At 32.2% G+C, this 13,623-nt stretch overlaps 1 protein-coding gene across 2 annotated transcripts in view; it reads right to left on the reverse strand.

Annotated features, from left to right (window-relative positions):
* The window catches only part of LOC102673886 (G protein-coupled receptor kinase 2), a 24,014-nt gene extending 10,479 nt beyond the window's left edge, over window positions 1–13,535 (reverse strand). The window contains exons 1-2 of one of the 2 annotated variants that reach the window (XR_004151796.1): window positions 13,126–13,535; window positions 7,824–9,307 (exon numbers count right to left, since the gene is read on the reverse strand). Coding sequence is in view for 1 of the 2 variants with exons in the window: in XM_006609226.2 (XP_006609289.1) it covers window positions 7,824–7,875 (52 nt within the window). In the remaining variant the exon portion in view is untranslated. The remainder of the gene's footprint in view (window positions 1–7,823; window positions 9,308–13,125) is intronic. The other variant, XM_006609226.2, reaches the window with a different exon arrangement.
* Window positions 13,536–13,623: the final 88 nt, after the last annotated feature.

Consider the following 13,623-nt stretch of genomic DNA (forward strand, 5'->3'; position numbering starts at 1 on the left):
TGTATTTGCCTCGTTATTGGCTTCAATAAAACAGCGATAACACGATCCCCCCACTTTTCCACGATATCCAAGAACGATTTGATCAACGTGAAACAACGTTGAAAACAAGATACATATATATATATAATATGTTTTCATTTTGTAGAAGAGATATTTGATCCATGATCAAATTGAAATTAGTGAAGAAATTATTTAACAATAATGAAAACAAGAGATTGTAAACAAACAAATCGAGAATATGAATAAACATTCCATGATGTAATGTAAATGAACTATTGAAAAAATGGGATGTTTAATATTAAATCCAGAATGTTTACGCATTCGTTGAAAATTTAAATCGCAAAATGATATACGATATAACGTAACAAGTGATCTTCATTTCTTCGATGATTATTATTATTATTATACATACAATATATAAGAATTTGCGTAAAAATATATAGAATTTAATAATCGATAAAAATCAAATAAAACGCGATGAAAACGAAATGGAATCTCCATTAATTTTCTCAATATTTAAATTTTTTATACCAATATTTCCAATATTTCAGTTTATTATCATTTTCCGATATTTCAATTTCTTATTATTATGTTCCAATATTTTTATTTATATCTCCCAATATTTAAAATTTCCATCACTTTTCAATATTCCGATATTCTTTATTATTAATTTTCGATATTTCATAACTCTTTATTATCTTTCTTTTCTTCTTTCGATCAATCTTCAGCATCCCACTTTAACGAAAGATAATGCATTTCCGACATTTTGGTCGGTTTTCAATTTTTCGGAACAAAGCTTGGGTTAAGTAAATTTCAGAAAATAATCGAGGCAAGGTCGAGCGGTTCATTCATCTCAAAACTGTCATAAACGCGTTACAACGTCGCGGTTAATAACGCACCGGCGGAATACATTTGCAAATTAATGAAAGTGGAACTAAATTCCGTGGCCCACGTTGCCAGCCAGAAAGCAGAGGAACTTCGAACGCGATGAAATTCGTTGTTATGATTAATGATCGCACAGTGATTTTCTACAGTGGAGGGGAGAGGGGATTTCTTCTTTTTCGGCGAATGGTGAATTTCATTGATGAAGGTCGGTGAATGAGGATTGCGTATAACGATGGTAATTAGCAGGAGACTCTCCCATTGTGTAAGCTTACCCTTTCTTTTCGATTCTGTATTAGATAGGATGAATTTGATATTCTTTCTCAGTGGAGAGGGAACATCATTGATGTTAAGCTTTTGAATAAAAGATTGCAATTCTTATCATTTTTGAATTATAAAATATAATGTATTTATTGCAGTCTTTTTGAATTGAATAAAGTATAATGTATAAGTAATGTATTAGTAAAGTATAATGTTAGTTAAGCTGGTGTGTATTAAATATTTTATTATAAATTCATATTATATTTATGAGATTTAAAATATTAAAAAATAATTAGAATATTCTGTGAAACTTTCTTTATATCAAATTTAAAAAAAAAAACTGTAACTAGATTGCTACATTAATTAACATTAATTTAATATTTGGAAAAATTGTAACTATATTATTCCATGATTTTTTTCCTATTTTGAATTTGATAATTTTTGTAAATTTTATAAAATGATGGTTAATTGATTAAAAAAAAAATTATGTGATTGACAATTATTTTTGTCATGTATTATAAACGAAATATGAATAAGTGATTTAATTTATACAGATATAGATACAAATTTTATTCTATAAAATTATTAAACGAAGTAACGTCTAATTCTAAAAGTAAAGAAATGAAAGAATATAGTCAAGTATATAGTCATGATATGAATGGTAATGATATTGAATGGTAGCAAACAATATAATTACGTAGATTTAATATTTCTCGTACAACTCAACGTGCGTCAACGAGAAACGACGTGACGTTTCAAAATAATCGTTGTCCCTTTTCGGATCTGCAAATGCAATCATATCACGTTTGTAACTAACGGTACAAAGAAATTTATCGTTTATCTCTGTTTCTCTCTCTGATCATTTTTATATAACATATAAAAATAAAAGTAGAAAATAGGAAAAATAAAATAAAAAGAAAAAGAATTGTAACTTCAAGAGTTTAATGAATATAAAAATATAATTAATATCTATTTTACAATTAATCTGTAATAATTATAAGATACTGATAATTATATACTATATATACTAATTATATACTATAATTAAATACTAAACTAATAGAAATTACGAATTTCAAATTTTTTAGTTATTCGACTTATTTTCAAAAAAAATTCATGAATTTTATGTATATTTTGTAAAAAATATATATATATTTTCTCTACAACTCAATGTAATGAACTTATTATTTTATAACATTCAACAAATTCTTAAAATTGCAATTATGTATATTGTAAATTAGAGAGATCTTGAAATTCTTGAAACATATTATTTGAAAATTAATTACCATTTCCTATTACGAGTTCCTATTATAAATAATGCAACTAGAAAGTTAATTAAATTATTAAAACTCGGTGCCAACAGGAAGCTTTCAATTCATTATCAACATATTAATTGGCCTTGTATTTTTACAGGAAAGGAAGCACGGAATATTGCTTCAAACTTCACATTTCAAGTTTATCATCATGAGCACTATATCTTGCAGAGTATATTTAAAAAAATTCGAGACCAACTCTGTTTGAGAAGAGGTCTAAATAAGGAGAAAAGTTTCACGAAACTTCCAGATAACGGATTATTACTAATTATTGCAATACTCATCATTTATAAATATATATATCTATATATATAGGAAAAATTACACAAACAGAATTATTGAAGGCAAGTTTTATAGAGTTTCAAAAAACTTTTTTCATATTTTTTTCTATTATTATTTTTTCTTTACATAATGCAATTATTTTCAACATTATTTTCAAATTATTTTCAATATTATTAAATTTATCTGATAGATATACTTGTTCAACTTTTGTATCAAATAAACATTCCTGTGATCTAAAAATTCCCTAGACACAAAATCTCTTTTAAAAAATAAAGTTTTTCCTTGTATCTTGTGTATATATTCTTTTGCACAACTATATATTATTTTCTTTTATCCTATTCAATCTTCATCAAATTCATTTTTTCTTGTATTTTAAGAATTCTCTTTTATATTCAATATACAAAGATACAAGATTTCCTTTGGAAAATAACTTCTTTCATAACTTCTTATTTATAAATTTTAACACGTCATTGTTTTCCACACAGTGGAATTCTTCTTATTCCATTTAATCTTCATTAAATGAATTGTCCCATTAATTGAATGTTTTAAAAATTTTCCAAATATCAATTCTTCAAAGAAATACAAACATTTCTCATTATTCTTTTTTTTTTCACATCATCAATATCTCAGCAAACCAACCTTAAAATAAAATCTTTTCAAATCCTAAAAATTTTCTAAATATTAATTTCAGAAAAATTTAAATTTAAAAATTTTAATTATTCTTCTAATCAATTATTCATTCTTCTTTTTTCCATATAAAATAATTCTTAATTCTTACCTCTTAGATACCAATTTTATAAAAATCTTAAATCAGCTTTCTAATCAGAATAGCACCATTCATTTTCCTTTTTTCACATAAAATACCGTAAGAAATCACCCTAAAGCAAAATCTTTACATTTTTCAACTCTCTGACCTCAATTTTCAACAACCCAATCTATCGTCCCATAGAGATTACTAGTACTGCGAAAACGACACCCTCGCGGCTAGCAATTAACCCGAGCGCATTTCTTACGTAATTCTCCCAAACGTTCACTCCACTCCTTCGTGCACGAACAAACACATGTATAATATTTATAAAGTTCAGTGAGACGATGCGATTATAGGCCCATTGACGTCGTTGGCGCATCACGCGAGCCCATTTACCTACTTTTGCCTTGGCCACGCAACAAGCTCTTTTTCTCTTTCATATTGTACACATGTACATTTGTCTATAATATTTTATTTCTCAAAGATTTAACGACAATATCCTACTATTAACCGAAAATCTCATTCTGTTACTATATCATATAAAAAGCACATAAATATGTTCATTTTGTTGATTTTATGGTTTTTTTTTTTTTTTTTTTTTATCTCTTCCAGTAATTAACTGGGAGTGGTTCAATATTTCAAAGTTAAAAAGATGAACATGATAGGCTATCAAGGTTCATATCTTGAATCTAATAGCCATAGTTTTAATATTGCTCTTTAAAATGGTAAAAATTAAAAAAAGTAACTTAATAAGTTTTATTATTGCGTTTTTCTTATATGATCTAGAATAATATAAGATAAAGTAAAAAAATACCTTATTTTAAGATTAGCATACATTATTTGCAATGTTAAGTAGAATTCAAATCATTGACGTAGATATATGTCCTTATTTTTTTAGTTGATTTTTTCAATATTCATATATGAATGATAAAAATTGTAATATAATAACTGAGAAATTTAAGATTTGATTTTATTATACTATTATTACTTTTTCAATGAATAATTAGATAGATACTACTGTAGCCATTAATAATTTATAAATTATTTATTGTGATAGAAAATATAGACACATTGAAAATAGCACATTTTTAAAATATTCTAAATAAAAAAAAGAGAGAAAAAAATCGTGTTATTCAAAATTCAATTGACAACTATAGAATATACATTTATTTCTATCTATTACGATTTCTCTCCTTCTTTCCCTTTCCGTTCAAAAAGCCTTGTCACAGGATGTGAGAAAGCGGCTGGCACTACGCTAATTAAAATTCGCCACTTCTTCGAGCCTGCAGCCACGCAACACGCCCATTCCCCGCGAACGAATCGATGGAATCCTCGCTATTCCCGTCCTTGCCTGCGGTTTATCGCATTTCAATCGGATGAAAGGTGGAACACACTTCCCCTTCGCGGAGATTCCTTCACGGTGAAAGAGGTTTGATGGGATTGGATCGAGGTTTGATAATTTGACTCGAGATTCTGATAGGATTCTTGCTTGTAAAGGATGGGTTGCTCGTATAATGAAAACATGATTTCTGATTTAGAGAATTCTGTCTTTCATTAAGTTTTTTTTTTGTTCTTTTTGTATTTTTAATCTATTCATAATGTTTTGATAATTCAAAAATTATGTCTAAATGTTTGAATTTTATTATGAGAAAAAAACATTATGACGTAAATAAATGATAATTTCATACAATATTTGAAAAAAAGAATAATTTATCGATAATAAAATTGCATGAACGAAAATTGATATTGATCTTACATGAAAAATTTATGAAATTTTTAAACTGAATAAACTTCACGTTGAAACTTTTGAAAAATTACTGTGTTATCAATTTTAAGAAATTTGACTAATGAATGATATGCGAATGATTTTAAAGTAGAATATATAAACAATAATAACCTAACTCTGACAATAATTATAACAATTATAATAAAGAATATGAAATAAAAATATATGTAACGATAAAAATAAAAAAATGTAAAAACATTTCTTAACAATATCATCTAAATCAATGAAATATACTATATTTGATTAATAATCATGATTGATTATTCAAATTCATTCATTGAATTTAAAACGAAAAATAAAATGATAATCAATATTATGCTTCAATATAATTCACTGTACAAATATCTATAAAGTAAAAATCTAACCTAATCATGTAGATTAACCAAAAACATTTCTACCGCCATATTTGATCGGTAACAATCAGAAACATATTTATTTGATCTATAAGAAAAAAATAAATTCTACTACACTAATATTCAATTTCACAGTACAATATAAACGTCCAATTAATAATTTATATTTTTAACAATAAAAATCTAATCTAACCGTATTAACCAAAAATATTTCCACTATATTTGATTATCATAAACACAAATCTAAAATCTTTTTTAATCCAAAACAGACGTAGAATTCGTTCAAAACAGTTTCGTCAACACCGACAAAAGAAAACTTTTGTAATCAGTTCGTGCGGCCGTGTTAGTCTAATTAGTATTCCGCGACGATATCGTAAGACGCTTTAGGTAAAGGAAAGTTTAGCTTCCTTAACAACGCCGCCTCGAGGCTCCCGCATGAAATCTACAATTACCGACAGTGCACGGGCGCGAGCACGCTCGTGAACTCGTGTCAATCCTCGATGCACTTTATTGCACGCGATACAAAGGGCAAAAGCGTAATAAGGTAAAGTATACAGTTTAATTAGGATCCTGTGCTGGCGCGGGTTCCCATTAAGCCATTTGCATGTAAACCATTCATCGTGGAGTAGCCTCTCTAATAGTAACGTAATTTCGAGTGTGGCAAATAAATATCCGTGGGAACATCGACTTGGTCTGTTTGTCGCGAATAAAACAAATGAGTTTTCATATAAAGTTTTACCATATATTTTTGTTTCGTTTTCTTTTGGTTGCTTATTCATGGTTTATGTTCAAAGTTTGAAAGCGTATTACTTTATTGCTCTATTGAAAATTCGCGACCAAGAAACGATCGTTATTTTTTATTGAAATTTTTATTATAGTTAAGTTAATTTGAAATATGAATTCATTTTCATGAATCATCGAATAAGAATTTTTTAAATAAAGATTTTTTAATTAATTACATATCATTGACACTAAAAAATTTTAAATTTGAATAATAAAGATTTATTAAAAGCGCCTAGTGTAAAATAATTCCAAAACAATTCATAAAATTCTACGAAGCTAGAATTTATTATCCTAGAATCATCTCCTGATTTAAAGATAATTTGAAACGCTATGTTATGAAAATTTAGCTATCCGCCTGTGAAATTTACTGCAACAGTCAAAACTCATACTTTTAAACAATAAAAATAAAAAATTTCAACTTATTTCATTTAGAATAAAATATCATTTGTATATTTTTTATTTACATTGAATTTTTATAATTTACGTTATTATAAACTTTTAATATCGAATAAAATTTTAAAATATATTTTTAATATCGTTAAATTTATGCTATTTAATAATTTATAGTTCTATTTAATAATTCTTTTATTCGTTATAAAATATTTTTGATTGTATTTACATATGATAATTGCTCGCTATTTCAATAGTACATAGAAGATATTATGGTGTTTAGTATAACAAGGAACACAGTGTACAAGAGAACAATATTGCATCGCAACATAACAAAACAATTACATAAGATAATATGGAACAAGTTATGTATGGAGCAAGAACCGGAAATTTAATGTCTGTGCTGATGATACGGAACGTGGATTTCATACAGTGAAACCCTATCTATGTAACTTTCAATGCGATGTTTAACCAATATTTTTTCTTACACGACTATAAAAATTCTCAATGTTTGTAACTTTTTAAAAATTGATATACATGGATAATCAAAATTGTAATGATAATAAATTAGATTTTAATTGAATAAATATTAAGATTTTAATTTCTATATTGAATAATAAAAAAAGATTAATCCTTCTTTATATTAACTTAAACTAACAAAAGCTAACCTCCAAGTTGAACTAAAGATTAGATATCGAGAATAATAGAACTTTTATATGAATTGCTTCCTGAAAGTTGCAGAAGGCTATAAATAAACGTAAGTTCATCTAAAAGCAAACACATACGACGCTTAAATCGACGAAGAACCTCATTGGAAAGATAGTGTATACGCAAATAGTAGTTCCGGTAATAACAGTACTGCCAGTCAAGTATCACAGGTGCTATTCGCTCGTAGTAAAGGTAGGTTAGTATTTACACGATGTGAAAAGAAAAACATGGCGAAAGAAAGAGACAAATAAATAATATGAATAACATTTCTAAATACATATAATTATCTATACGGGAAATAATGATACATCACTTACCTTCTCTCGCTTTGAGATACACAGTGTTTGCTACAATGTTCTCCAACTCCATCAATTCCAGCTTGATCGAGTTTATGCGGCCGAATCAACGGGGAGAAACCTGGTGAGCGACGAGCAAGAAGGGGAAGAGTGTAGGCCTCGAGCGGAAGTTGGAACGGCTGATGTCGTTTTACGGGGTTGATCACCCTGTCGGGCTCCAGTAGACCAGCTCCCATCTGCGGCCCCAGGACACCACCAGGGCCGATCAGTCCCCCTTCACCGAGGACCAAGGACAACAGGAAGGACGCCGACAAGCTGTTGGACGGCTTGATCGACTCAACTCGAGTTTGAGGTTCGAGGTTGTCCGGCGTAAGTCCCGCCGTTTCGCGCTGACACCGTAGGAACCACCTATCGAGTCGAACTCGAGTTCGTTGGCCCCCTCTGTCGGTCAAAAGCCGACGTTTCCCGCGCGCCACGGGATATATGTATAGCAAGCACGCAAACGAGTTACACGAAACCGGACTTTTCACTTGTCACACTTTATCTTGATTTCCTTGATCCACGGTAATCCCAGGGTCAAGGAGCAGGTTTCTCGAAAAACACTTGTGCCAGCGAACTTCTTCCGTATCAATGGTGAATCGTTGCATTTACGTGTGTTCGCACCGTAATTCTCTCTGATCCACAAAAAAGAAACGTATTAAATGAAGCTTCATGGAGATGCGGCAATCGGTAAGTCGTTACGGAACCAAACAATCAGAATGCTCAGCGCTCGTCTTGTTTTATATGTTGTGTAACCTTTCTATCTTACTCTTTTTCTTATCCCGTGACTGAAGATGATACACAATTGTAACACGCATTCACGTTAAGAGAAGAAAGACTATAATTGTAATCACAAATGTCGTTATGATTCGTCGTTATTCGTGTACTTCTTTCTTTGAATTGACAATACTTCGTGTTGTCCTCTTTAAATAGCAGAGGAGATCGTGCACAAGACACGCTAACGATTGCTTCCAATAATCGTTACCACAGCAGGTCCTAGTGACACGTTAGCATGCCATCATAAAAATGTCACGTGTGTTCTGCGGATTCACGTACAAACACGACACTCGTATGCACATAGCAAGGCGCCTTTCACTTTAACGACGGCGCGGGAGATGCCTGCGCATCCGCTAGATTCCTCTTTACAGATCGTGTCTTCGATCGTCGATTCGTGAATGTCGAAAGACTGATCACCCACAGATTTCTTCCTTTCTCTCCATTGAATCTCACAGTGGTATTACCGGTATCGAAGTACAATGGAATACAGAAAAACCGTTGTAATTCCGTGTATTCGAAACACGAATTTAATCTTCGCTCTAGCAAACGGATCGAGATTTTATGTTCTGTATACAAGGTGCTTTTGACGAATACCTTTCTATTTGTAAATTTCCAGTTTCCTTTCGTGTGAATGCCGCTCCGTGAAGCGTTTAATGTATTCCTCTTTACATCGATCCCTGATGTACATTCTAAAATGAGATTTCAGATTGGCCGTTATTAGTGTGAAAGGATTTGCGGGCGTTCACAGTGGCGTAGCCAACAACATTATTACAAAATTAGAAATTTTTATTAATCTATAACATGAATTGAATCTTAAGAATAATAATCCTCATTCCTGCCGAAATATTCCTAACCTCTCAAACAGACATGGCCGACTGTATACGATGATCAAAAGATGATTACTATTTAAAATGTTTGCTACGCCACTGCTTCCTTGCGACGGGAATGAGAGGATATCTCGATCGTCTGCGCCGGTCGTTCGTTTCTTTGCGTGGCGTGAGTGAATTTTAAAAAATCACCATGCTCCTCGCGCCTCTGCCGATTTATCTACAACGCGCAACAGACACACGCACTTATCGTTGCGCGTTCTGCATGCGAAACTATAGGCGCGCACATGTGCGTGAACACTTTGCGCAGCAGGTGCGCTACGGGGATAAAGATAACGACGAGACTAACCGCATCGTCGGCGTAATATCCAACGCGGTAATCTAATAACTTTTTCCAGAGCTCGATTCCTACCGATCATCTCTCTCATCCTTTCTCTTTACACGTCTCTTTTGTACATCACGATGATAGAAATATGTAAGTACATGGAGAAGGAAATATTTAAATCGAGGATATAATAGACATTTTTCTTATACAAGAATTTAATCTTAGGATATAAATGTTCAGAATTTTTACGATTGAAAAATCTTTTATTTATTGTACATGATATTTTTAATCATCGATTGTTAATCACAACATTGAAGAGATAAAATATCAAAAAAATATGCGATATTAAAAATGTAAAAATATAGAATATAAAGATTCTAATAAAAACAAACTTCATTATCATATCCTGTATATCCCCACACTACTTGATATAACCCCGTCACGATCATAGTTATCGAATGTAGTTCCAGTGGAATTAGATTCAAACTAGATGGATTCTCATCAAAGTGGCTCTTATGGCTTGCTGCATTACACCGGTAAATCCTATTAAACTGCAACAGCTAACGAATGGGTAACCCGACACGGACTCTAAATTAAGTAACAGGCGAAAAAAGGGGGAAGTGGGGGATAGGCAGAAGGTGGCGGCGGAAGAGGAACGACGAAGATCGTTAAAGGTTTTAAACGCTTTTTCTCGATGACGCGATTCCGGTACCATAGAACCGGATTAGGAAGCGGTAAGCAATGATGATAACGAAGAAAAAAAACACTAATAATAATAATATCATTGTGAGAGAAATAACGATAATCAGTTTCCTGATTTTCCTATCTTTTTTGATTAGTTAAAATTTTTTTCTTCCTTTCTTTATTTTTTTTTAATTTATTATTAAAATCTATTATTATTACTATTAATCAATAATCAATGAATTTCAGACAAATCAATATAATATCTGTATACATATAGTATATTTCTTAAAAATAACACAATTACCAATAACATTTTAATTAGAATCAAATTCTAATACTAAATGGTGAATCGACAATTTGATTATTTGAATTAGATATAATATTAATATCCCTTTCCTATAAATGATGTCACATGTCCTATATCACACAACTACCCAATGCAGGTGTCTCAGAAAAAACTTCGATCGCATTAATCATCGAACAGATTATTCTTGCTTGATCGTTTGAACGACGAAGAATGAAACTGGTATTTCTAACCGTGAAACGTAGAAATTGCCCACGCATTTCATAAATAATAAGTTTTCTCTATTTCGAATTTTATATATCCTTCCAAAACGATATATTCACATAACGTTTTACTTCTCCATCACTCTCCTTTACTAACTATTGAAACAATCATCGTTGTGTTAAAAGAAAATAAAATACTTGTTGTCATGTATGGTTAGATATAGTTATGAATATGAGAAAGAAAGCTACGAAGGGATATTTGTTTTCTGTCGATTGATTCGCAGGGGATATATATGTGGAAATAGAAACTGCCAATAATCGATCAATCGTGGTGGGCACCGTTGTACATATATATATACATATACGTATATATGTCTCTTTCATATACGTGGGAAACATTGATATCTGTTAAAAACATCTACGACGTGTCAGTAATGCGTTTTATACGTAACGATTATACCATAGACATAACACAGGAAACTAAGGAAAGCAAAAAGAGCAACGAGAAAAGAGAAAATTGAGAAAGAGAAAATTCAAAAAAGACTAATAAGAAATCTTTGAAGAGAAAAATAAGGAAAGAATAAATAAGAAATTTACAAAAAAAAAAAAATATATAAACAATTTGAAAGGATAAAAAAGATAGAAAAAAGTTACCAACAACGTAACAAAAATATCAATGGTAGATACACAGAAAATATACAATTATAGAAACAAAGGTTTTTTCAAGTGTAAATTTAATCTCTTATCGCGCATGTATATTTAAAAATCAGAAAATGAAAAAACACACGTTTCTTTAATTAAAACGAAATTTAATTGTATTTAAGAAAGAAAAACAATAATTATGTCACTGATTTATATCTATATATTTTTTTATGTTCGAATTACAAATAATATAATAATATATAAAAAAATGATTTAATGGAAAATTTTAATCGCGAATTACCATTGTCAAGATGCAAATTGTTTACCTATATTTGATGGTTGCTTGCGTCAGAGAATTTGCAGAAATAAATAGCGAACAATGCAACACTATCGATACGTTCCAGACAAGAATCTTATATATCTAGCCATTGGAAAGATAACAATAAAGTAACAATTTTAATGTTTTTTTTTCCCAAGAACAAGTGAATTTTCACAATATCCTTGTTTTAAGACGAAAAAAAAAGGAACAATTGGAGACGAGATGCGATGAAAAAGCACGCGGCAATGTAACAACGCGAGAAGGCGCGGAAAGCTCGTAACTCGCCAATGAAAGGGGCGATTGAATAAGAGACAATGAACATCGATGGCAGCGCGGGCGAGTTCATTGAAAGGGAGATGGAACTTTTGCCCGCGAATCGAGACGTATTGTAGAATGGCAGACACATGTTTTCCCAGTGCACAAAATGCCTCTTGTGCGCGTGCATCAAATTGAAGAATCAAATAGGGAGAAACAGAGGGGGCTCTTTGTCCGTCGCAGACTGAAAACACTTTCCGTCGCCGCACTTCGAGCGAACAACTTAATTTGACACTGTCGGTATTACTACTGTATGTTTTTCTTCCTTTTCTATCTCTCTTTCATTGTTGTTCCACTCACGAGAGAATAATAAAGACCGAAGAGTTTGATGATATTAATGACAAAATAAATAATGAGATGGATTTAATGCATAACGATCAAGGAAGTAAGAATAGGTCGTTGATTATAAACTTGGAAATATTTATAGACGATAAGAAATATTCCAGATGACACACAAAAGCCCGCCTAAATATTCTCGTGATTGAAACGTGACTTTAGTACGAACAATCACGAGATGCCGGCTTTCAAAATCTGTCACACGAGGTAACACATGCAGAACGGTATATAAAATCTCGGAATAGACGAATTTATGACAAAAATATAGCATACAATGTGCACATGGGTGCGTGATGTACAATTAAAATTTTCGTGAATACGAAAAAGGGAAAAGAAGAAAGTAGAGAAGAAGAAAGATGGGAATGAGAGACGCCGTTACCGACGGAGCGTATCGTGTCTCGCACGTCATGGGCACGAGTCAGTACAATATCATTTCGCGAAACACGAGACGGGCGAAAACGATCTTACGATGTTTTTCATGGGGATAGGCCGGTTGAGCGAAGAAGAAAGACACGTATGGTTTTGGTACACCCGATATAATGTAACACACACCGATAGCAGAGCACCGTGCGGTCGTAACGGCGACACGAAGAAAGCGCAATGGCCGACCGCTGCACCTCTGCTGGTAGCTTCGATCCTTCCTGGCCACGAGGACTTCGTACACACTTGATCGTTCAGGGATCGACACGCGCGCACGATACGCCTTCTCCGAGTCCCTGAGACCGTTAAGATCCGTAGATGTTTTTTTTCCGTTTCACGAACGCAGCCAGGGACGGTTCGTACTGTCCGATCGTATGAACCCGCTGCCACTCGCACCAGACCGCCACGCACCGTCCCGTCCGCTGGATAAAAACCGACTGACTGGCATGCTCCTTCTCGAGCCGCGATGCACCGCCACGGATGAGAAGGTTAGGTGGAGGGGACATGGTTGGGCACCGAGGACGACGCCTCCACCCGGCGGAGGTGTGACAGAGACGCAGATAGACGCGCGGACGACTCCGATTGGGCGTGGTAGAGTCCCTAGGCTCGTCTTCGAATACCGACTGCGGG

This window comes from Apis dorsata, unplaced genomic scaffold (genome assembly GCF_000469605.1).
Source record: "Apis dorsata unplaced genomic scaffold, Apis dorsata 1.3 scaffold_52, whole genome shotgun sequence".
In the NCBI taxonomy this organism is placed as follows: domain Eukaryota; kingdom Metazoa; phylum Arthropoda; class Insecta; order Hymenoptera; family Apidae; genus Apis; species Apis dorsata.